Here is a 23,878-nt window from a genome sequence, read left to right on the forward strand (position 1 = left end):
TTTCAGCAACGCATATATCATAGCGTGAATAAAAAAATTAGATTTGAGAAGGCTAATGTGATGATGGGAGGGTGAACAAAGCCACCCTGTCTATTCCTTATTGCATATTCCCTAAATGAACCCATATGTCCTTCCCTCCGTCCCGCCGGTAAATAACAGTCCTATATATGATAACAGACACCAAGTGTCCGCAGAATGAGAATTGAACCAGGAAGGGAAAAATTCATGAATCAAAGTCGTAAGGGCCCAGCCCAACCGAACGCCCGCCATAGCGAAAACCAAACCGAGGAACCCACACATCGCTAATAGAAGCAAACGAATCAACTGGAATTTCCGTCCGAGCCATGCTGATCCAGTACCAAGAAGCACCAAAAGAGGTGGCGCGGAGAATCTAGAAGCGATCTTTCACGGGAGAAGGATCGATGTGCGAATATCATCCATCCTGTCGACCCAACCTTCCGGAAAAGCGCGTTGTTTAAACCACGCTCTCTCTAGTTCTTCGAGGGCTTTGTCGACATTCTATATATCGAGTTAGTTCATGTGTCAGCTTGAGCAACGGGATATCGGGCCGACGTGCCTTGAATCCGAACCGCCGGCAGTCAATCATTGTTTGGCGTACTGCCTTCTGCTGAATTTCATCTCGGGTCTCTCGCCCAGCAATAAAGAGTGGCCACATCACTGCCAGCTGACCGACATCCTTCGCAAGCTTCTTGATCAGATTGAGTATGCGAGTGGCCAGGATTTGCAGGAACGGTGTCTGGGGAGGACGATCGGGACGCTCAGCCGCGATCACTTTGTGCAAGAAGATGATTGTCGCTTTCTCATAGGCCTCGATGCATCCGGCATACTCCATGATTTCCGGGTATTGGTATTGTTGTAGGCTTTCATCGTCTAATTCGCCGAGCTGCTGGATGCATTGCGGTGCATTGGCGCGCCATTGAACGAGGCGATTCAGCAAGTCACCGTAAATGACGTCTTGTTGCTCAGGCGAGAGCCACTTCTCATGTTTCGCTTTGCCAAAAGCGCTAATGGCGGCTTGAATCTCCATCATGATGGACCAGCATTGCCGGAGCTCGTTCAAACGGTTATCGCCGGCCGTGTTCGACGAGAGACTCGGGGTGCCTAGATTGTATTCCCATCCGCCTCCGTGTGTCCTCCAGTAGCTTCCTTCCACTACAGTGCCTTCACTGGTATTACATGCGCCCGCGACGTCGAGGTAGGAGAGAAGGGAAATGAGAAAATGTCGAAGGGGATGATTCGATTCCGCTAGCCGTCGGGCTTCTTTTGCCGGGTCGCTTCTCTTCGATAGGAATAACGATTTGTAGATCTCGCGAGCGCCTTTAAGATGGATCGCCCAATTATCGTGTCCAGAATCCATCATCTGATTTAAATAACCAGGTTAGTGAGGAGCTAACGGGTGCAGTCGCGGAGTGACCTACCTCAAATAAGGACAGCAAGAGACAAGTTGCAAAGTCTGTGATTTGAACTTCATGTTCGAGATGTGTGTACCTTGTCCTAAAGGACTTTACCACCTCTCCGTACTTGCCCATTGCTTGCTGAAAATGTACATTGCGCTGTGGGCCTGTCGACGTATTTGCGAGGTGCAACGCACCAAGCGCTTGCATGGCGCTTTCCATGGATGGCGAAGACTGGGCGAGTTCGGGAAAGTATTGTCGGAAAGGGTTGATGCTATTCGAATTATCGTAGATAAGGAGCAACGTTGAGACCTGTTCGATGAAATGGGTATAATAGCGGCCCTCTACGAAATCTAACGAAGAGGGCATGAAGCCTGAAGGAGAAATGGGTTCTTGGAATCGAAATTTGACCGGAGCTGGGTCGGAAATGGTCGTCGGAGAAATCACTATGCCATCAATGAAATCATCCTTGTCGTCTTGGGGCTCCTGCTTGACTTGTTTGATATCCAGTTGCTGATTTTTGACCGTTATTGCATTCGCCGTGCTGATATTGTTCGGACTCTGGGATAATTCTTGTGCACCTTGCGATGGGCCGTACACCTTAAAAGTCATTCGACCTTGAGTTCCATCACAATCGAGACCTAACCGAGTACAATTCTTGCACGAAGGAGAGGCCTCGTCGCAACGAACATGACGTCGCCTACAGGTTAAACAACCTGTAAACCCCCGACGGTGCCATCGACGTACCCGCTTCTTTTTTTCGGGCGCAGGAGCCTCGGCGGGCTGGGGTTGTGCAGTTGGCGGAGGGGCAGACTTTCCGGGGGGATACACCACTGTATGCATCTCCATGAGAAGGAGACGTGATCAAGCACGATACCGAACTAAGAGGCAGAGACATGAAGCTGACGATATAGGAGGAAGCAGAGAAGGCCAGTGGTTTGACCGGAAGATATAAGCCAAAGTCGGTCACAATTAACGATCGATTCGAACGGTAACAACCATAGCTAAAAATCCCGACAGAAGCAAAAAGACACACTGTTAGTGAAGTGATACATACACCCTCCAATAATAGTAAGGACAGAATGGAAGGATGCGAAAAGGGTAGATGAAAAAGCAATATGATGATGATGAGGGGGGGGCTGCGATCAGTTGAAGAGAGGACTGTCGGAGGAGAAAGCGAGAGAAGGCGGCGAATCACCGGATCTGGCGGGGGAAATTGGAAGTTGGAACGCTCATCACTTTTTTTCTTCTTTTCCTTGGGGAGGGGACAAATCCTGGGGATTCCCGGACGCAGTAACCCCTTCAGCTTCAGCTTCAGCTTCAAGCCTTCATAAGTCCACGTTATTATTAGTATTATTATTATTACCAAGTGAACTGGACATAAGATTTACCGGAGATCGCCAAAGTTTTTGTCCGCTTCCACCTGCAGTCCTCACCCTCACCCCCTTAAGACTAAGACTCAAGAGACTCATTATTATTGACGGACAAACTCCACTTCTGTCCTTCCATGATCATCAACCTCTCGGGATGAAGTCGATCCGTATGTCTCCCAGTCCCAGACTTCCCAGTTCCAGAACCAGTCCCCAAACCAATTCCAGTTCCAGTTCCAGCTCCAGGACCCCAGCCATTGCCAGTGGATGAGGATGACGGTGTGGTGATACTAATGATCGACCCTAGTGGGTGATCATGCTGTGCCAATTCCGCCTCGTGGTCCTCGTGCCTCGTGGACCATTTGGCAAGGTTATCCACGAGTATCTACTCCGTTCCTCAGTCTAGTCAGTTGGTGGTTAACCTGTGCATCTCTAGAAGTGCCTGAGAGGGAAAAAATGCCTCATTTAGCCATTATTATTCGTGATTCGACTCGAGACTCGAGACTTTCAGTTCCCACTTCCCTGAAGCCCCGATCTTACCCGTGTCTTGTTCGTCGCTCCGTGGCTCGGATCCCTGAGTCTGTCTGGGACCAGTGGGCCACTCTCCACACGGTCGCGAACAAATGATGTCCGGATTCAGATTTCCTTCAAGATAGCAGATATCAATCATCCTTTGAGCCTTTGACTGAGTTCCATGGGCATCCTTTCAACTTCCTTGGCTCTCTACGACTCACATCCTCGAATGCTGGATTCTCCCTCAAATATGCCTGTTCCTTATCGGCCTGGCTATCTAGAATGCCAAGCGCGTTGGAATCCCTGCGAAACTAAAGCAGTCTAATGCTGAGTCTATACTGAAAGAAGTGTCTGGCTGCTTGTCTCTGATTCGAAGAGGACATATCTCCCTGCAGCCAGACTATCTAAATAGTCGTCAATTACGAACAGAACTTGGACTCAGGGGGGCCCCTGTCGTCACTGGTATTTTGATTGAGTCTGGATTATTAGACTGTTCCGGTTAGATAGGTAAATCTACCATGCTTTCAGGTGCAACTGCAAACGACACCGTTGAGAATTAGCCTTCAACTTCAAGGTCAAAGTCACCTTGAAACGGGTGGTAGGACCCCGGGCTTTCTGTTCCTCCAAAGTCAATGTAACGCCAAGACTCTTGCGTTATCAAGTTTCCATCATTCACTGCGAACTCACCACAGCTTGTTTAACCTGATCATTGTCAATCCGAAAGGAATGGTGGGACTGGGGCAATTGCCTCGATTCTCGAATTCAGATGGTCAATCTTGCTTTTCCATGATCGCTGTTGTCCTTGTGGTGGGACTGAAGTCTGAACACAAGTTATCGAAGCCATTGCTGTCATCTTTGAGTTCTACCATGGACCCCTTAAGCTTGTTTCCATGGTCTTAGCATTTCTGCGTCGGTTTGGCTCCGAAAGCGACAACTCTCTTTGATAGGCCACATTGGCTTCATGTCGAGCACAGTCACGACTAGATACTAGATTTGACAGCAACATATGGCATTAGCTGAGATACTCGAATAGTCCCTTCTTCCGATTACTGTGTTGAGAATATGGATAACACCATTTCTAGAATTCTCGACATGCAAAAATTGGGCAATGTGTAACCTGTCATGTGAACGCGTTTCTGGACTACTGGCCATCACCGTCAATATCAAATGCAACTTCAACCGGTCGTCTCCTATTTCGCACGAGGCAGAGTCGACCGTGGCACGGGAATCATAGGCTTCTTGCACCTTTGGAAATTCAAATAGCTTACATATGGCCTCGCTACGAGATTACCCCGTTCCCGAGAGCTTATTGGAACACCTAGGCTATAGCTCCGACGATTCTCCTCCGGGAAATCACTCTTTCAATTTACGGAAAGGTGTGGAATTCTCTTTCTTGTCTATCGTCATTTCCATTGAAGGCTTTGGCAGTTGAAGACTTCGATCTTCGAATCTATGAGCCGGCCAGGCATGGGTGTCGCAGGCAAGGCGCCCGGTACCCAGCTATCTGTCAACTGATGAGCAACGACTCCGTTGTGAAGTTTATGCTATGATGATACCATTCCTATTCCGACAAGATCGCCTTTTTGTCTTCAAAAGGTTTAATGGTCCTATACTGTACCTTATTCCGGATTGTGTCGGCCGCCTAGCATTGTGCTGCCCTCCACAACATATTTTATGCTGCCTAAAGGCTTCCGAAGTGACTCCGGGGCATCCGGAGGCTCGTTTAGCTACGAGGCGAAGAAAACGAGAGCCTAGTCCCTCACGCCTCTTCTCATTGAGTGGATCTTGATTGAGACACTTCTTGATGCCCAATTTGGCCCAAGCGAAGGTTTCTCTACCATACCTGCGATAATCAGATAAGATGAACCGGTTCTCAAGTGAATAAGCAATTCTGCCGCGAAGACTCTACCACAGACAACCCACTAACAAGGCCAAAGGTTTTGTCATACAATCCAATCTATCTTACACAATCGACCCATCCTTCTCAGACTTCAACCCAGCCAAAAAAACAAGCTCAACCTCACGCAAACGACCAAGCCTTAGACCCATCGTACGGCTTCGCCTCCAGCGCAATCCGCGTACAAGCATTTGCCCCCGTCAGCCCATTGTTCGTAATCGACCCCGTAGTCGCATTCGTATAATCAGCCCAAACCCTCCACTCCGCCGCGCTCTCATCCACATCGCACAACCAAAGCGTCAGAAACGGGTTGAGGAACGAGCTCGTCGGGAAGACGGGTAGATCCGTCAGCGAGCCCTCGGGGATATACGCGCTGTGCGGGACCGTGTAGGTCAATTCACCCTGCGGCGAGATGTAAACTGCACACAACCATTCCATCATCATTAGCCTCATCCACCTCCAAGCACCCAAGCACCACCCAACGACTCATCAAGAACGCAACGCAACGCAACGGGAAGGGAAGGGAAGGGAAGGGGAATGCATACCCTGCTGACCCCCCGGCACAGCCGTATTCAAGTACAGCTTCCCCTCCTGCGCGACGAAGGACGTGGCATTCACGGCGGGGCACTTGGGGACACTGTCCGGGCAGTACGCGGCTGTCGGCTTGCCGGTCCAGAAGGCGCCGCCGTTGGCGTTCAGGGGCCCCTTGAGGGGGCTGTTGGACCAGCGGATATTGAGGGTGAAGGGGTGTTGTTGTGTCTGGGCGGTTGCTGTTGCTGCGCCGAGAAGGGGGGCAAGGGACAGGAGGGTGGTGAGCTTCATGTTTGCTGGCTTCTATAGTCTCTACTGTTTTGTTGGGATGTTCCTATCTGCAGAGGTCCTGAGGCTGGTTTTATACTCCGTGTGCCTCGGAGGCGAACCGAGTAGTGAGGAGATCAGGGGAGTTGAGGGCAGGAGATACTTCTCCAGTTTCTCCACATCAAGTGAGACATGAGGTCATTGTATCCTCGCCGAGGACATTCTTTATTCACAATATTGGTTAGTTCATTGTTATGTAGATGCTAATATTGCATCGTCACTGTACTATCTGTCAAGAAGGGGAAATCATGATGTAGATCCGGTGATATATATCGATTGGGGATGATGAAATTATTGATGTCTTAGACATTGCTAATTATGAGAAGCTAGGCATAGCAAGGCCGCCATTTGTAGCCGTAGCCGTTGAGCATCATGTTTCAAGTTGACCCGGCAAGTGTGACTGCAGGATTGAGACATTGTCGTCCGTTTGCATGAGATTAGCCTGTTCCCCAGCGCAAAAATAGTCTAGTGGCTGCCTGAAAACAGACTCCAATCTTTTCATCCTGATTATCATTATGTGTACACATCAAAAGAGGGTATAGGCATCGGATCTATCGGTCGTGAAGGAAAGTAATGGTGTGACTGCACCCGCATAATCCAATCACTGGCGTTGCTCGAGCAAAAATGCAGTGGTAGCATAATTCTATCTTTGAATCTGTCCTCGAGATGGAGAAGCTTAGGCACAGACAACCTTGTGTTCGCTGTCATTAAAGCAAAATCAGACTGTATTTAGGTCAGTTAGCGGCGTACTTTGTGCAACCTGCAACAAGGACCCTTACTATATAATGAATGTCATGATTGAGGTCCAAGGGTCCATATCCAAGCTCTAAGCAGCCTTTGGCTCCTCAACCTCTTTGGTTGGCTCAGATGGCACACTGTCTGACCGGTCGACAAACGTTTGCTCCAGCTGGGCTCTCTCTTCATCGGTCGCGTCGGTGAGATGAACCGCAACTTCTTCGCCAAAGTTCTTTGCTATCTCCTCCAAGGTCAGGCGGGCGGTCTCTGGGAAGAAGAAGTAGATGACTTTTCAGGAATTAGCTGCATGTCGGACGAGCACTTGCATGTCCGTCTTACCTGGAATGAAGAAAGCAGACCAGCAAATGATGACAAGATAGTACTTCCAGCCAATATTGTTGAAGCCCATAGGGGCAGTCTGAAGCAAGAGCAGGGTAGCTGCGTCGTGTCAGTTGTCGTTAGGACCGTACGAGTGATGTGAACATACCAGCAAACTGCCCAAAAAGAGAGAATCCCATGCCTATGGGTCTGATCTCGGTTGGGAAGATCTCAGAGACATAGAGATACATGGTCGTGTCGCAGAAAGTTCTGTGCATCGAATTAGTGTCGCACAGCAAAAGCATTGCGGAGAAACCTACCCCTGGAATGCCAGGTAGAGATATATAAAAAGAATACCAAAGGCGTTTCCGGCCTTGTTTGTTGTGCCGGCATATTCAGCGGTCATTGCAGCCAAACAAGAAGTGGTGATAATGATTCCAACAAAACCGATGATGTACATACGGCGCCGCGAGTTGACCTTGTCATGAAGCCAAGCCCCCAGGGGGTTGTAAATAAGACCTGCAGGAGTAAGCTATGCAGTCAAAAGCTGTGTGACATGGACTCACCAGCTGTCGTCAACCACACTGCGCTCAGGAGCAAAGGCATTCCGCCCTTCATGCCGAGATTTGTGTATAATAGAACAGCGTAATTGTTCTATCGGATTGTAAGTGCTTATGTTCAATCTTGGCAATCAGAAGACTAACAATGATCAATGGCCCACCAAATTCCGCTCCCCACTGGGTTAGAAATCCAATCACCATTCGCTTTCTGTACGACTTCTTCTTCAAAACTGCTTTCCACACATTGCCGTACTCGGACAGCCTCTCGGCTTCTAAGCGAATCTGCTCTGCAGTCTGGTAATATTCCTCCTTCGCGACCAGGTTGTCGGGGTCATCTGGGGACTGACGCAGCCGCTCCAAGACGACCTTAGCTTCGTCGTGTTTGCCCTTTGAGATGAGCCAACGGGGAGAGCGAGGAAGCCATGGGGATCCGATGAGGAGCACAAGAGGCGGCAGACACTGAAGGGCGAGTGGGAACCTCCAGCCAAACGAACCAATGCCCTCGGCATAGTAGCATGCGAAGCCAACCCAACCAGAAAGCATATAGCCGAAGACCAGGAAGATAGCGTGATGACCGACAAGCCAGCCACGGCGAAACGCACTCGACATTTCCGAAAGATACATGGGACACACCGTGACCAGGATACCAATACCGAGACCGCAAACGAACCGACCCGCTTGGAACATTCTGGTCGCTGTCAGCTATGCCTCGACCAAGATTGCGAGTTGGGACTTACTCGAGCGAGTTTGCACCAGCCTGAAGCGCGCCACCGAAGAGGGAGAAGAAGGCACCGAACTGGATATTCACCTTACGACCGAAGTAATCGCACGACCACATGATGAACAATGTGCCGACAGCACCTCCGGCGCTGAACACACCATTAGCTGTCGAGATAGCCGGAGTTGTGATCGAGGCATATCCCGGTTCCCCCTCGGCAGGGAGCTTGAAGAAGGTATACCATCCCGGCTGCCCAATTGTACTACCGATGATGGAAGCACAGTAACCATAGGTCTGAAGAGCAGATTAGCCGATGCAAAAGATGGTCAGATATAGCCCAGGGGCCGCAAGTACTGACCATCGACCCAACAGCCACAAATATCGTAACCAGCCTATTATAGGTACTGGTCTGTGAGCCGAAAGTCCCCATACTGAGTCAGAATCTTTACACAAAGCCGTCCAAGCTGAGCCTCAAATGCAGGAATTGACCCCTGTAGATATGACCTGTATGAAAAAGAAGAAAAAAAAAGTGCAGGAAGCGGGGAGGACCGGGCGGGCCTTGCACGAGGGAAGTCAGACTCCTGATTTTCTGATCCTGCCCCTCGGACTGTTCAAGTACTGTTCTAGGGGAGAAAAGAGAAGATCAATATCGGGAGAGGTCACGGTTGAAGTAGCTTCCGCATCAAGATAACAAGTGATTCGCTTGTCGAAACCGAAAATTCTGATACCAAGCACCAAGAATGCTCCAGACATTCAAGCCATGCATGCTGCCATGCGTCCATTAGTCTATACTATCACCCACGCGTTTATTGCCTTTGCATTAGCTCTGATAACCGATTTGGAAGAAGAACACGAAGGGAGCTCTCCCCTTCGGTTGCTCCGTGCTGGTCGATCCAGCATGAGAATGGCCTCATTTGCATGAGATGGACTCCATACTTTGTACATCATTGGCGAAGGAGTCCGGGTCCACTTGCTGCAGCTTGATGAGAAAGGAAAGCTTGAGCCTTGAGGATTCGGTCGAGAGGATTGACTTCTTCGCTATTGAGCATAGATTTCTCCTAGACCATAGCTAGACTGCAATTCTTAGTCGTAGACTCGTAGTACACTCTCCCATGTACGGGGATATGGGTGGGTGAAATGATTGACAGAGGCAGGGCGGCCACCGCCAAGCACAGGCGGAGTCACGCTAAGACTTATTGGGGTTTGCAGTCGCAATTATAGCCAATCATATGTTACTATCATTCTAGGTTCCCCTCCCTTTAACACCCGCCCCACCCACAATCCCGGTATTTCGATTACTTATCTTACCGGACTGTATGTATTGTTGTTACAATGGTTCGTGACGGAAATTGCCCGGCGTTCTCGTTGTCTTCCACTCTTCCTCTTATGTTCAAGAATACTACCTTATATCATCTTTGCCATTCATTATTGAATTTGATTATTATGTTCTAGAGACGACTATCGACAAGTGACATGCCACATGACCAAAAGTGCCCCTGTTGCGATTCAATTGACTCAGGGCTTCATTGGGTTTACTGCTCAGGTTTTAACCTTCTTATAAGCGTCAATCTCTGTCCAAATTGAGAGATGGATCTCGAGAGACTCGCTTCGTTATCATTTCGAGCCTACTACTGGCTGAAGACATCAAGAACCGGCACTACTCCATACTCCTTACATAATTGGTCCTCCATTAGTGTCTGAACTCAGAATCCCAGAGCGGCTTTCAAATTCCGCGTCTGAAGTCTGTATTTTGAGTCTAGACTACTAGGTAGTGATTTGAGTGCTGACACCGCTTTATCTAATACAATCCTGCAGACTAGGGCCGACAATCTCGCCAACGTTCCCCTCCTTGACCCCTCCATCGCTTGATAGTTACTCCGGCTAGTGGGCTATAGAGGTAGAATGCTGCAGAACAAATCTACATGCCATGGGCCTTAAACTCAACACTAGATAGTCTTGTCTTCAACTTATCTCGTCCCGAAATTACCTCTAGACAATCGCATCATGGGAAGTTACTCTCCCTGGGATATTCCTTTCGATGAACTCCCCAACCCCAGACAAGTCTGGGTTGGAAAGCCGGGGAGTTACGAAGAGGGAGTGGGAAAACTCGCCATTCTAACCCCAGAAGTGGTGGCCAAGGCAGCTGCAGCTGAGATCAAGACCGGCCGACGAGTGACAATGAATTGGGATATGACGAAGCTTGATTATCCGAATCTGAACCGACAGCCCTGCAATCATCAGATCATTCCGCTGCTTGGCGGAGTCGCGTTTGATGATATTTATACGATGAATCCTCGTAGGTCTTGCCAAGCCTAGATCCGAAATTTCAGGACTGACGGTCATTATTCTAGAGCAGAGTAGTCAATGGGATGGATTAAGACACTTTTCTCAGACGGTTCCAGGGCAGAAAGAGCGTGTATTCTATGGTGGCACGACTGTTGAGGAGATCAATGACCGTAAGAACAATCGAATCGGTCTGCAGCACTGGGCGAAGGAGGGAATTGCCGGTAAGCTCTAACTCGTGTGTTAATGAAATCTAGTCACTCATTACATAATCTAGGACGCGGAGTCTTGATTGATTACGCGACATGGGCAGAGAATAAGGGGATCAGATATACCACCTTCTCCACCCATCAGGTGCGCTTGTCGGATATTGTGGAGATCGCCAAAGAATGCAACATCACATTTCAAAAGGGCGACATCCTTTTTGTACGAGTTGGGGTTACCAAGGAATGGGATACTATCATGACCGATGCGCAGAAGCAGCAGTACTCGGATAACCCGAGCCCAGAGCACGCAGGAGTCGAAGCAACCACTGACGTGCTTCGATGGCTGTGGAATACTGGGTTTGCGGCGATCGCTAGTGATGCGATCAGCTGGGAGGTGAGACATGACCGTTGGAAACAGGGAATGTGTGGCTTCAGCTGACACATGGTGACATGACAGGTCTATCCGCCCCAGAATCCTGACGTGTTCTTGCATGAGTATGTGCTTGCCGGATGGGGAATGCCGATTGGTAAGTTAACCATCTTGATCAGTGAGACAGCAGGTCTCGGCAAAGACCACAGAGTGAGAGATTGAAGTGCTAACGGTTGATGCTACTGATAAAACAGGGGAGCTTTTCGATCTGGAAGCGCTCTCGCGCACATGCCAGGAGCTCCAGCGCTGGAGTTTCTTCGTCGCCTCGGTGCCATTGAACATGCCTGGTGGAGTGTCATCTCCTCCAAATATGATGGCAATCTTTTAGAAGACTGGCAGGGAGGAAATTGGTTATTCAGAAACACCTTGGGTATGCTAGGCTAGTAAGGCTACGATGGTATGACCATGCAAACCACGAGCCTTGGCAGGATATCGAGGAATGACAATCAAAAAGTCTAATAGGAGACATATCATGGTTTTATCCCTTCCTCCACGGTCTGAAGCCGATGCACGGAGTAGGCCAGTCGGGTTTACGGAGTACTACTGTACGGGATAAGTAAATGCTGAGGGATGACCAGAGTCACCGGTCCACTCCTCAATCCTGGTTGAGACTATCCATGTGTTCTGATTTGATGGTAGCTGGAATAGGAGAAGATCACGCAATCTCTCCATCACTGATAACTCCAAATGTGAAACTGCAGTCAGATACCAATGGAACTCCCCGAGGCGAAGACACAAGTCACACAACGGCAATCCTTCCAGTACTTTTACGTCTGGACCTACCTACCAAGTACCAAGAGACTAAGGGGCCCACAGTACCCCTGCAAGTGCAAAGTCAACCACTCAACCTCCCAGGCGGAAAATTCTGAACCGCCACAGACACACGACCTGGGACTCGGGGAGTCGAGTCAGGACTTACCTTGGGAGTTGGGACAGACTTCGGAGTTGACACTGGACTGAGGCCTGTTTCAGCCGGGGATTAAGATGACAATGAGGCTACCCCCGACAATTCAAAGTACTAGTCATGCAAATCGACACACTGAATCCTGCTTCCACCACCTAAGAGAGACTGAAAGAACGACGTCGCCTTCGGAAATCCAGTTGTTTTGAACCTCCATCGGGGAGGCCTGAAACAACTCCTGTGCTCTGAAGACCACGCCATGCTCATTTTGTGATGGTGATCACAAGTGATCGACAGACGTCAGGCAGGTTAGAGTTTATCGTCCGAAGCTAGTCACAGTAGTTTGAGCCACTATTGCAGTCCCTCCACTTGAAATTTCCCTGTTCTTCATGAGAACTGTCACCTGTGCTCAGAATACCGTCAGTTGAAAGTCATATTTGGATGCTGGAGTAGAATGTAGATATCACAGATTATGACAACAGTATGAGTTCTCATTGAATTTGATGGATTCACATATCTGTAAACTCTTGGGTAAAATAACCTTGATGATCAACTATCATGAAAAGTTACTGCTGTGATAACATAAATTACTGTTACACTCCAGTGAAGGTAATACCCACCTTCCAATCTTTACCCTAATCAGGTAAGAGTCACCGCTAGGGGCGGCGCGGCGGACGGCAAGTGGGCCCCGATTTCCGCTGTGGCTTCCACTGTGGGGATTATAGGTAAGGTATTGTTGGCCTTACTCCGTAGAGACCATGGTCGTAACAATGTAAGTAACAGGGGTATGATTTATGAAGCTTGCATGAAGGTAGATGCCTTTGTCAGAGAAACATGTCAGAGAAACACTAATGATCATCATTAGTACAAGGGAAATTTTTTTTCCTTTTTTCTTTTTGGGCCTTCTTGAATATTGATGCCTCCGACTCCAGTAAAGCTGTTCTCATCGGTCCATGCTTTAGGCCTTGTGCTACCAGTCTACCATGGTTCTGCTATCGCGATGAACCATCTGATTACTTTCGTACTAAGATAGGGTCCATGCATCCAAGATGGGATCGGATCTATCTACTGTACGGAGTAAGAGTGAAGTTCTCTGTACTCTAGGACTAAGACCAGCAGCTCAACGGAATTGACTTTCTCGGTCATTTCGTCGACAGCTTAACCCTGCTCTGAGCAGTTTATTAGCCCAATCAATTTCTCTTGGCTGACAACTGTCTTGTCTCTTCTCAGCGGATAACCCCCGTCTGGTCTTCGTCAACTAGCCTGAGACCGGCCGAATCCTGGCCGAATTTTGGGCGCAGCATGGGAATATTATTACCCTGTAGACTTCATCAGATAGTGCCTAGGCACTGGTAAGTTAAACGCCATCTGCCGTATCTGGTATACGGTCCAGCACTCTAACTACTGTAGTCCAGTATGATGGTTCCATCCATATCGCCGGAAGAGAGTAAACCGGACGGGAACATGCCGTATGGTTGTGAAAGGACCTTCCCTACTTCCTGTCCAAGAGCTAGGTAGGATTTCCGTGCTCTATCATGGATCAGGTTCTGGCAAGAGGCCAACGCTCGTCCTGCTTTTCAGTGAATGATGCCGGCGGACAACCTCATTCCAATGAAATGATGTTACTTTCCTCGAAATCCTTGTTGTAGAAATTTACAAGTGGGTAGAACGCCAGGCGGATTATGGAGCATCTTTAATTTTGTCAGTGATGTGTATCATTACATGAAGTCCTCAGGTTACGGATTATTGGCCAGGCCAATGGGGTACTCTTACTTCCCTGATCGTCAATTTCTTCCGACTGCAGGAACTTTTCGGCTGATACCTGTAGAATTAGGGACTGAACGGATGATTCCAAGTTACCATCGATCGTCAAGTCTACCATTCTGGTGGTGCTTGGACGGTTGGCGTCTGTCCCTAAGGTCAGGGGTGTGGAACTGGCAACTACCAAATCGATCTTGAAGAATGGAGAATCTGCAGAGACAACGCTCTTAGATGATAGTCTAGTCTATTCCTCATGGGTGAATAGGTAGTAGTCCACAGTGCCGTTTCATACAAGTAGCATTCATATCTGATCCGTCATGTCATAGATCCATCCCCCTTTGAATGTTCCTTCTTCTCCGCGCTCAAGCTTTCCTTAATCAGAGCCAGAACTAGGTATCTCTTGTTCAGGTGTACTGTGGGAGCCATCACTATGGCTCTCGCAATGTTGCTTGGGCGAGATGCTGGCGATTCCGTGGACAAGACGACGCAGAATTGGAATACAGCGACCCAGACATTATGCATTGTGGCCATGACTTTCTTCTTTGGTTTGCGCGTCTACACTCGACGCTTCATTCTTCACGGGTTCGGGAAGGAAGACTGTGCGTGGTCAATACTTGCTTAACCTATTGTGAGAAAGACTGACGATCGTACAGGGACTTGCATGGGCGCTTGGGTATACAATTTCCTCAACAATTCGCTTATATGACTATCCGTACTGACACGGGTGGGAGAGATAGTTCCTCGGAGTCATGTACTCTGTCATCGCCCTCATCAGTCAGTATCGGTCATCCCGATTGCGACCCTGGTAGCTAACAGTCCGCAGTGGGACATTATGGGGGTGGACTGCATCAGGATGATGTGCCAAAATCCGACCTGATCCCTTTTCAAAAGGTCTGATTGCTTTCCCCCATATCTTCTTAACAGATTCATTAGTTCCTGACCTCAACCACCGTAGACCGTTTACGTGACGATGGTCATGTACGGACCCACGGCATTCCTGACCAAAGTGTCACTACTCTGGATCATGACAAGGGTGTTCAGCCCCTACCGCAAAGCCGTCCTCTTCATCTACGTCTTCCTAGTAATCATGCTGCTCTACTATATCCCCGCCGTCATCGTCAAAATCCGCATCTGCAACCCGATTGCGAAATTCTGGGACGACTCGACACCAGGCACTTGCCTGGATCAGTCGGCAATTATCCTCGCGGACGCGGTCGTCAGCGTAGTCAGCGACATCACCATTCTCCTCGTCCCCCTGCCGCTCACTCTGAGTCTACAAATGCCCATGAGAAAGAAGCTGCGCGTGATGGGCATCCTGGGTGCCGGAGGGCTAGCCTGCGCGTCAAGCGTAGTCCGTCTCATCCTCATTCTCAAAACCGGCCAGTCAAAGGACGGGACTTACTCGTTTATGCGGATCAACATGTTTGGGTGCGTTTTCCCTCCCGACAATAGTACACACACACACACTATTCCACAACCTCAAGCACTAACCAGCAACTTCTTCTCACAGAAACGCCGAAATCGCCATCGGCGTCATCTGCGCCTGCCTCCCCGCCCTCTCCGCTCTGATCAGCCGAGTCTACCACGAATACTCAAGCAACAAAGCCACGAATACCTCCACACATGAACTCAGCAAGGTGACGAAACAGAGCCGGACGGACAGGAGGAGCAGCCGGAGCAAACACCAGATGAGTTACATGGATACCGGGTCCGACCAGGAGATCCTCATGCACAACGCGCAGGGGGAACCGAAGATCGAGACGTCTATTCGGGGCGCTACATCGACGCATCGGACGGTGCCGTCGGAATCTATGGGTATCATGAAGACGGTGGACGTGTCGACGTCGGTAACGACTCAGTAAGGGCCTGGTACCTATTTAATGAGAGCGACATGCGTTTTTGGGGCCGAAAGCAGGTACACTCTTTACGTTGGTTAAAATTGGCTACCGCGGATGATACCCTCGCCATCTTTATTCTTTCTTCTCACTTCTCACTTCTACCGAAATACTCTTGATGAACATTCCATAACGGTCATTGTAATTATTCTATACCTGGATGATTGAACATACATTGGAAATGAAAATAGTGGATACTTGCTCCTCAAGGTCAATCTATACCAAAAGACTGATCTGAGACCAATCCGAATTGAGGTTGTGCTTTGCTTTGCGTTTGTACGGGTCTCTTCGATTTCAATGCAGATCGGACAATCGAGCCTGTGCACACCTGTGAGTCAACCGGTATGGACTATACGCACCAGGGGCTGGAAGAGACATGGTATATCCAGTCCGGCCTCAGTCCTTAATCAGTCGTTGTAAAGCCAGGCTATGGAGTAACTCCGGTAGGTGTCGCGGCCTTCTTCCCGGGGGAATGGAGGTACGTATTATCGAGGCAAAATACCCCGCACAATTCAACATCATTTGTCTTTAGCTCAGCATGTTTGAACGCAACCAAGAGCTGAATAGCTGCTTGGATTTGTATATGTAGATTCGAAAATATCCGAGTTTGATGGAGTTGGATCACCCGTGGGAGGAAGTGTGTGCAGATGCTGAGGACGGATAGGACTCGGTAGTCGGCATTGCGCCACGGTCTCTCCGCACGAGTTGACCCCTCTTTGCTTTCTAGGCTTTAGGTATATATAAGTGTCGCCTAATTCTTTGCCTTTTCTATACGTGACATATGCTGTACGATTGTTGATATATCTCGGATTTAACATACGCCGCAATCAGAATGACCAAAGCTCCCGCAGGTGCCCGTCTTCAGGGCAAGGTTGTCATTGTTACAGGTATCCCTTCGGTTCCTTCAAAGCACTCATGCAGTACCGTGAAGACTCTTTAACCAGGTCCACAGGGGGAGGCTCAGGCTTCGGCGCGGCCATCGCTCGCCGCTTCGGTGAGGAGGGCGCCAAGGTCATTCTCACCGATATCAATGTCGAGAACGGAGAGAAGATCGCCGCGCAGAATCCCGAGAACTTGGTCTTCCACAAGATGGACGTCACGAGCGCTTCGGACTGGGAGGAGGTCATGGATCTTGCTTTTGCCAAGTTTGGTCGGTTGGATGTGCTGGTGAACAATGCGGGAACCACATACCGGAATAAGGTTCGGACTACCAGATGAACAACTGCTTGCCTGTCGCTTAGCTGACGTCCCTGCCATACAGCCCACTTTGGAAGTCACCGAGGAGGAGTGGGAACGGGTGTTCAATGTCAATGTTCGGAGCATCTTCCTGGGATCGAAAGCATTGATGGGTCGGTTGATCCAGCAGGGCCAAGGAGGTTCCATGATCAACATCTCCTCCACGGGAGCCTCGAGGCCGCGACCGGGATTGGTGTGGTACAATGCATCCAAGGGTGCTGTATCCAACGTATGGCTCCTGTCCTTGATTCTTGTTGGACTCTACCAGCTGACAACAGTAGGCCACCAAAGGGCTTGCGGCTGAGTACGGTCCTCACAATATCCGCGTCAACACAGTCTGTCCGCTCTTGTCCGGGACGGGTCTGTTTTCCATGTTCACCGGCATGGAGGACACGCCTGAGAATCGTGAAAGGTTTATAAGCAACGTGCCCCTCGGCCGGTTGACCGACCCAGATGACGTGGCGAATATGTGTTTGTACCTTGCGAGTGATGAAGGCAGTTTCATCAATGGCACTGAGATGATCGTCGACGGTGGAAAGTGTATTTAATCTAAAGTGAATCGTTTCAGTTCGGCAAACTAAGGTACCTTTGTTGTCACATTTCAAGAGTAAGGCCATGTAGCTGGATCCCATAGTGACATATCTTCCTCCAACAATCCCATCATATGCTGATTTCCAGAAAACCAGTTTCCCAGCTGTGTTTGTGGTATGATGCCAGCCGGAAGGACTTGTCCTTCCATGCTGTTCTCAAGTGCAGGCATAGATCTTGCCGCCAAAGAATCCGAGGCAGCAGGGTTCCAACGGGAACCGCCGACTCCTGATGCAGGGGCCAAGCCAAGGGCGCTCAGATACGTATCAAACTCCTGACCCACCGATGCCAGATCCTGGTTCTCTTGTATTTGGGCCTGTGCTCTCGCCTCCACATATAACTTCGCAACGTTGCTGAGTACTTGGCAAAGGCTATGGAGTTTCGCGATTGCCTCGGAAAGGGAACAGTTCGGTCCGAGTGAGGAAACAAAGTCTTCGAGTCTTGCAAGATCGTCTCGAGAGGAGACCTCAATGACGTGGCAAAAGAGAACTATGAAAGGGACAAACGGGGAATAGAGAATAGACCTGAAGCATCATCAGAGAACGGACATCCCTTCATCGAGACAACACACATGTGGCTTGACTAACTCACCAATGCAGATATGAGCATTTCGTAGCCTCGTTGCTCTCCGTCAAACTTGTCATGCAAATCTGGTGCGACTCCAACGCAGCCCGAGCTGTTTCTATACATTCGGGTACAAAAGTGGTGGGGGAGTCCCCAGATGCAGGAATCGCTCTGTATATCAGAGTCAATATAGCCAACCTGCTGACTTCATCCGATTTGATTAAGAAGCCCTCAATATCAGATACAGGATGTGACGAGCTTTCGAGCTTCTAGTAATCTGTCAATCAAAAAGCTTCCCTTGTGGTAACTTGATCTCCACAAATGCCTACCTTGAATGGCTCCATGACGGCTACTTCCATCTCCGAGGCCAATCGACGAGCGCAAAGTATCCTTTCGCTTTCCGGCCGACTTAAAGCCGCCGGACTGTACAGCTGCTCGTATACCTTTCCTTGAATCACAGCGACTTTCACCCATAGGTGATAAATTGTTTTCCAAGGTTCGTCGACTTTGAGGGCGACAAATTCCTCAGGTATAGTAATATCATAATCCTGTATAGATGATGCGCGCCCTAGCCTGAGTGAAAGACCCCTATCGAGACAGTAAACACACCAAAAGAGCCGAAGCGCTTTTTCTTTCTCCTTGTCGCTCATCTGATTCATCGATGAGCTCCGGTGATATCCAAGATTCTGACACAGCCGAGCTGCATTTGACGTCAGCGTCCAGGCAAACGAAGGTTTGGATATTTCAATGGCATGAACAGCCTAAGAGAAGGAACGTTAGCTGAATTGGCCGAGCAAGAGGGGGCCGATAGCCTACTCCCAAAGTAAGCGCTTCGATTGACTCCGGTCTTGCCGGCATCAACAATGTCAAGCTTGCGAGCACGGTTTCGAAATTTCTCCGACAAAGCTCGATGTACCTCTGGTAATCGGCTCGCATCTGTGAGCTCTCCGTAAGGAAGCCATACTCAATAAAGATATGATACAAGCCGCAATTGGCTACCATGAACGTGGCGTCAGAGTAATCTTCTGTTGCAAAGTACACCTCGCGGCATTTTTGAATAAAGTCATCAACACTGAGGAAAGGAAAGTAGCATGCGAAGCCAAAAGGGGGAGTTTCTAGCCATGCGTCAACCTCGGCCACTCTTGTTATGAAAAGCTGAGAGAAAAATACCTTTTATTTGGCGCAAAATTGGCAGAACCACCTGCATCGGGGGCATGTCCAGATCTCGTAAGTTCGAAACCCGACCACCTTTCTGATTCGGCAACGGAACCTCTCTTGATGAAGACCCAGGTGGATGACTCTGCATGTTCACGATCTGTCTGAGTGCCGTGAGCGCTGCATTGATCTTCGGGGTAGATACTTGAGGCGCGCTGCGCGAGACGACGGTCTCTAGAAACGCACTTGCGTAGGCGGAATGAGCCGCGAGGGATGAGTTACCCTCAAACCCAGTACCAGAGTCATGTTCCAACGCAGCTGTGGTATTGGAGGCAAACCCAGATGCATCTGGAGTCATTTGCTTCGAGACAGGAGTCGTGTGGTAGCATGGCTCAGCAGTAGTGGGATTGCGAGCAAGGCTAGATTTCAAATCATGGAGGACCTCTTCAATGTTGCCCAGTCGTTCCTCGATAAGATCGATCTTCTTCTCGCTGCGGCAAGTCAGACAAGAGCATTGACTGGGCCAAGTGCTTCCTACTTACTACTGGCTGGAAATTAGGACCCGCCTCCGATCCTCCTTGGGTTTCTGCCCTGCACCTGTTGAGCGGCAGACGATTCGTGCACTGCGACAATTCGAGCATGGCGATCGCTTATCGCAGCGTACCTGTCGGTAATATGCATGGTCAAACCAGATAAGAGCAATTCAATGTAACCTCAAGCACTCAGGAGCATCAATTCCACAACCTTCATACCTTTCTGAGGCGGCATTGGTCACACTGCAGCTTGTTAGCATCATGCAATCCCTTCCATACTGCCCTCGACTCACCGCGCGCCGGTTGAGAAGCTCCCTACTGTCACTTTCGGTACCCTCGGCCTCCATTTTTCGCTTGTCAGTCATATTGACTCCCACAGAGACTAGTAGATTTATCGGCACTCGGCAAGATGGGGATAAAATAGTCTCGTGTCTCGTCAAATGTGAATTGTGTTGCCTTGGGAGTCATGACGCACAGTGGTGTCGGAATCCGCGGACTCCGACAGGGCCGGCAGCCACTCAGGCATCACTTTGATTACTACTCTGTCTCTCTATCAGAGCAAACCCATTACTTCACCTAGGAAATCACTCTTTTACCCGTATAATCTCGTTGATCTGTCTATTATTTTATTGAGCCTAGATTCCGTTGGTAGAATCTGCTATATATCTGTATCCCATGGAGCCTGCAAGTTGGAACTTGGAAAGGCCCACGGCGAAAATGAAGATGCCCGTCCATATCTACAAAAGTGAGGAGCCTCGGACCTGAAACCGGTGAAAAACGGGAGAGCATCCTGGCGAATACAAAAGGAACACGGCTCCAACTCCCCTGCAGATACCGATACAGAGATGGATCCTTTGCCCTACTGGCAATACCATGTGGCTTGTGTGGTGACCCGTCTCTTCATTGAGGATGAGGAAGCACTGGATAGTGGAAAGCCCCTGCATGTCCTTGAAAGAAGGAGGATGGAAAGAGGGTTTTAGAGAGTCTGGTGAAGTTGGCCCAGCATACCTCCCTGAAAGAATCCTGGGTCCGCCATACAATAGGACCTAATTCTTCTCTCTTTGCCGATGTGCAATCCCTTCAGCAAACCATTCGTACAAAGCATAAGTTAGTAAGGTCATATATTGTTCCTAACAACGACCATGCTGAAACCAAATCAAACATACCATCACTGATGTTGATAATGAATCTACGTGAGGCCATAAATACACAGCTTGATCCCTCTTCAGCCAGCCCTAAACTGAATTGTTCGATCAGCCAAAGTTCTGATTCAAAGGCCAAGATTCCATCGTCGACCGCAGTCACTCTGAACATGGGGACAACTGAGACATGTATCTCGAGAAATAACCATATCGGAAGAGAAGCAGTATCCTTTGCTCATTTCCTCGTCACTGCATTGGTATGTGGTCTAAAAGAAACTACATGCGCACTCTATGGATTTTTCTGCACATGAACATGTCTATACAAGGTCATCAATCGTGACTCTATCCTTCTTCCATATGAAACGATGAAGAACAACACAGGGGACCTCTAGCTGGCGGTCGCTCTGTTGGGTTTCCCAGAAAGCGCAGGGTCTCTTTCATGTCGCCTCGCGGTATTGTACGCGCATCCGGCATCCGCGTTGCGATGAGCGGGCGTCATGAGGGGCGTGTCTTTGCTCCATGCTTCGGGTCTGGTCTAGGTTGCGAGTAATAGCAGTAATAACACCGAATATGCCTCATGGATGACAATGCGACTGCTGCCATGCTAGACGAATGACCGTGAATACCTCGCAGCGAATCGTCAAAGCGTGTATGCATCACTACTTCTGCCAAAGGACAGGTCACGGAATCATTTCTTGATGCCGATCACGGCGAGATTCCTAGGGCTCTCGCTGTATTCGAAAACTGGCTCGACCCAGCAATCCTTGACAGAGTCATGCTCACGCAGGAATTGCCACCTGTCCACGACGATGAGGGCCTCGACGAGTGCTGAACTGTAAGACATCAGAGCCCAAGTGACACTAAGATGCTTCTTGCGGGGCCAGTATTCCGCTTCATAGCGCTTCACTTCTTCCTCTGTAATGCCGGCCATCTTTGCCTTCACCTTTTCGCCATTGTGCGGGTCCTTGCTCAGCTTCGCCACTGCAGCATGGACGTATGCAGAAAACGACGTAAAGGCGGCCTTTCGCAACGAACCGACAATCAAAGGATTCCCTACCGCATCAGGACCGCCAGTCTCCAATCCATAGAGATCCGTCGGGTTGACAGGTTTCTCTACTACGCCACGGTCGACAAAAATGCGCTGGAGAAGGGCTCGGTAGAAGTGCCGCGTGAAGAACGCTTCGCTATCTTCTCTGCCCCAGTTGTAGGGTGCCTGTAGAGACATCGAACGCGCGGTGATATTCAATTTCACGCCAGTCCCACTGACATGTTCATACGATTCCAGACGTTTCGACATGGGGAACCCATGAGGGTCATACGCACAGGCATCTTGAGTCAAACGGGGATGTTGAGTGCGGAGGATGGGGAGCTTGTAAGTGGCCGGGCCCAGTCTCTCAGTCACCAAATTATAGCAGCATCCGATCATTGCAATAGCTTTGACAGACGGGTTGAGGACTAAAGATCTGACACCATGATGAAGAAGGTTGCCACATGAATGAAGGGAGATGACCATGACTTTAGGGTCGTCTGACTTTCCCTCGGATCTCGAGTTTTGGTCGACGATGGAGCCTTGAGAGTCTTGGATCTCCGAAGATCGAGACTTAATCACATCCTTGATTATGGGCTCCAGGAATCCGTCCTTGATCTCGTGCTCGATGTAATCCATGGCCCCTTTGAACATAGGTTCGTCTTCTTTCTTGCCCGAGACAAATTTCTTGGGTGGTCCATTCTTGTAAGGGCTCGTTCCCCACTCATCCGGTTGAATATCAATGTCCAGCAAAACATTGAAAACCGTGGCGTCATCATCATCACCAGCGCCAGGCTCGGTGGAAGCACCATTAGGTACGTCTTCCACTATCTCCACCTCAGGAGTGGCTGGTGTCACTGTCGCATCCTGATCATCCTCCAAGCCCGTGCGATTCCTCGTTTTATTGGTCTTGTAAACGATCTTCTTCTGCTTCTTCGCCAATTTGGCATGAATATCCATGCCTTTCGCGCCACTGATGAACTGGTGTTTTCGTTCGATTGCGATTATATGCCTGTTGTAAGGAGGGCTTGCCAGCGTCCGTCCAAGGTAGTTCTGTCCTGATCCGAAGTCGACAATGTGCGATATAGCCTCGCCCCGTTCTTCGGCTACGGTGTCACATAAGGCATTGACGTATTTGGAGAAGTGCGCAACCTCATGATATTTCTTCTGATTCATTCCCACTGCAAGATGGTGAGGTAGCGACACTTTGCCAGGCTGTCTTGATGTGAAATCTCTCCCCAGGCTAAGACGACGGATCTGATGAATGTAATCCAGAAGGTCGATTGGAGGGAGAGGCTGCCCTCTCCAACGAGCCTCTGCATGCCGACTCTGGTCACTTTCAGCAAACTTGCGACTCTGCTGCAACAGTGGCGGTATATCTTCTCTCAACAACAGGTCTAGTATATCTTGAATGTCATGCTTCTCGAAGAATGTCCGCCAATGCTGTGGCAGAAGTGAATCGTACAAATCCGGGTCGCGAGTCAGAAAGTCCAATATATGCACACCCCCGCACACATGGATGAATAGCTCAGACGAGGTCGTAAAGGAAAGAAGGGCGTCGACGTAAGCGTCAGGATCTGTCCACTCCTCGGGGAGTGGGAGCGGTCGTGGATGCGGCATTCGTGCGCTGAACAGGGAAAGAGAAGTGAAATGAGATCGCTATGGATGTCGCATAGCACTTATGAAACCGCAAACTAATTCCGATTAGATTGGCACGCGTTTTTCTGACTTGATTGACTTGATTGACTTGGAGATGGAGAAATTGCGGGGAAA

The 23,878-nt window shown here is 49.4% G+C and overlaps 8 protein-coding genes across 8 annotated transcripts; 3 read left to right on the top strand and 5 right to left on the bottom strand.

The window, feature by feature from the left end:
* Nucleotides 1-405: 405 nt before the first annotated feature.
* Nucleotides 406-2,264, bottom strand: CDV56_102080 (fungal specific transcription factor domain-containing protein; the record flags this gene model as incomplete). Its single annotated transcript, XM_026755699.1, has 4 exons — nucleotides 406-519; nucleotides 620-1,381; nucleotides 1,440-2,015; nucleotides 2,163-2,264. The coding sequence occupies 4 exons, from the start codon at nucleotides 2,262-2,264 to the stop codon at nucleotides 406-408; spliced, it is 1,554 nt and encodes a 517-aa protein (XP_026613794.1).
* A 3,054-nt stretch (nucleotides 2,265-5,318) lies between these two features.
* Nucleotides 5,319-6,017, bottom strand: CDV56_102723 (uncharacterized protein; the record flags this gene model as incomplete). The annotated part of the gene is made up of 2 exons (XM_026756342.1): nucleotides 5,319-5,614; nucleotides 5,741-6,017. 2 exons carry the CDS (start codon nucleotides 6,015-6,017, stop codon nucleotides 5,319-5,321), a joined length of 573 nt encoding a protein of 190 aa, XP_026613795.1.
* Nucleotides 6,018-6,879: 862 nt separating this feature from the next.
* On the bottom strand, nucleotides 6,880-8,814 carry CDV56_102927 (putative MFS sugar transporter; the record flags this gene model as incomplete). The annotated part of the gene is made up of 8 exons (XM_026756546.1): nucleotides 6,880-7,076; nucleotides 7,128-7,226; nucleotides 7,276-7,376; nucleotides 7,427-7,625; nucleotides 7,673-7,760; nucleotides 7,811-8,354; nucleotides 8,404-8,678; nucleotides 8,743-8,814. 8 exons carry the CDS (start codon nucleotides 8,812-8,814, stop codon nucleotides 6,880-6,882), a joined length of 1,575 nt encoding a protein of 524 aa, XP_026613796.1.
* Nucleotides 8,815-10,388: 1,574 nt separating this feature from the next.
* On the top strand, nucleotides 10,389-11,631 carry CDV56_103327 (uncharacterized protein; the record flags this gene model as incomplete). The annotated part of the gene is made up of 5 exons (XM_026756946.1): nucleotides 10,389-10,680; nucleotides 10,736-10,891; nucleotides 10,945-11,267; nucleotides 11,331-11,400; nucleotides 11,498-11,631. 5 exons carry the CDS (start codon nucleotides 10,389-10,391, stop codon nucleotides 11,629-11,631), a joined length of 975 nt encoding a protein of 324 aa, XP_026613797.1.
* A 2,764-nt stretch (nucleotides 11,632-14,395) lies between these two features.
* CDV56_103740 (putative integral membrane protein) lies at nucleotides 14,396-15,827 on the top strand (the record flags this gene model as incomplete). Its single annotated transcript, XM_026757359.1, has 6 exons — nucleotides 14,396-14,564; nucleotides 14,619-14,638; nucleotides 14,703-14,739; nucleotides 14,789-14,856; nucleotides 14,921-15,393; nucleotides 15,476-15,827. The coding sequence occupies 6 exons, from the start codon at nucleotides 14,396-14,398 to the stop codon at nucleotides 15,825-15,827; spliced, it is 1,119 nt and encodes a 372-aa protein (XP_026613798.1).
* An 865-nt stretch (nucleotides 15,828-16,692) lies between these two features.
* On the top strand, nucleotides 16,693-17,644 carry CDV56_103970 (SDR family oxidoreductase; the record flags this gene model as incomplete). The annotated part of the gene is made up of 4 exons (XM_026757589.1): nucleotides 16,693-16,747; nucleotides 16,813-17,060; nucleotides 17,122-17,325; nucleotides 17,378-17,644. The coding sequence occupies 4 exons, from the start codon at nucleotides 16,693-16,695 to the stop codon at nucleotides 17,642-17,644; spliced, it is 774 nt and encodes a 257-aa protein (XP_026613799.1).
* A 53-nt stretch (nucleotides 17,645-17,697) lies between these two features.
* CDV56_104076 (putative C6 transcription factor) lies at nucleotides 17,698-20,301 on the bottom strand (the record flags this gene model as incomplete). Its single annotated transcript, XM_026757695.1, has 8 exons — nucleotides 17,698-18,208; nucleotides 18,276-18,517; nucleotides 18,578-19,009; nucleotides 19,065-19,363; nucleotides 19,419-19,894; nucleotides 19,946-20,067; nucleotides 20,156-20,179; nucleotides 20,230-20,301. The coding sequence occupies 8 exons, from the start codon at nucleotides 20,299-20,301 to the stop codon at nucleotides 17,698-17,700; spliced, it is 2,178 nt and encodes a 725-aa protein (XP_026613800.1).
* A 1,465-nt stretch (nucleotides 20,302-21,766) lies between these two features.
* On the bottom strand, nucleotides 21,767-23,725 carry CDV56_104477 (uncharacterized protein; the record flags this gene model as incomplete). Its single annotated transcript, XM_026758096.1, has 1 exon — nucleotides 21,767-23,725. The coding sequence occupies one exon, from the start codon at nucleotides 23,723-23,725 to the stop codon at nucleotides 21,767-21,769; it is 1,959 nt and encodes a 652-aa protein (XP_026613801.1).
* Nucleotides 23,726-23,878: the final 153 nt, after the last annotated feature.

Source organism: Aspergillus thermomutatus (genome assembly GCF_002237265.1).
Source record: "Aspergillus thermomutatus strain HMR AF 39 chromosome Unknown NODE_115, whole genome shotgun sequence".
In the NCBI taxonomy this organism is placed as follows: Eukaryota; Fungi; Ascomycota; class Eurotiomycetes; order Eurotiales; family Aspergillaceae; genus Aspergillus; species Aspergillus thermomutatus.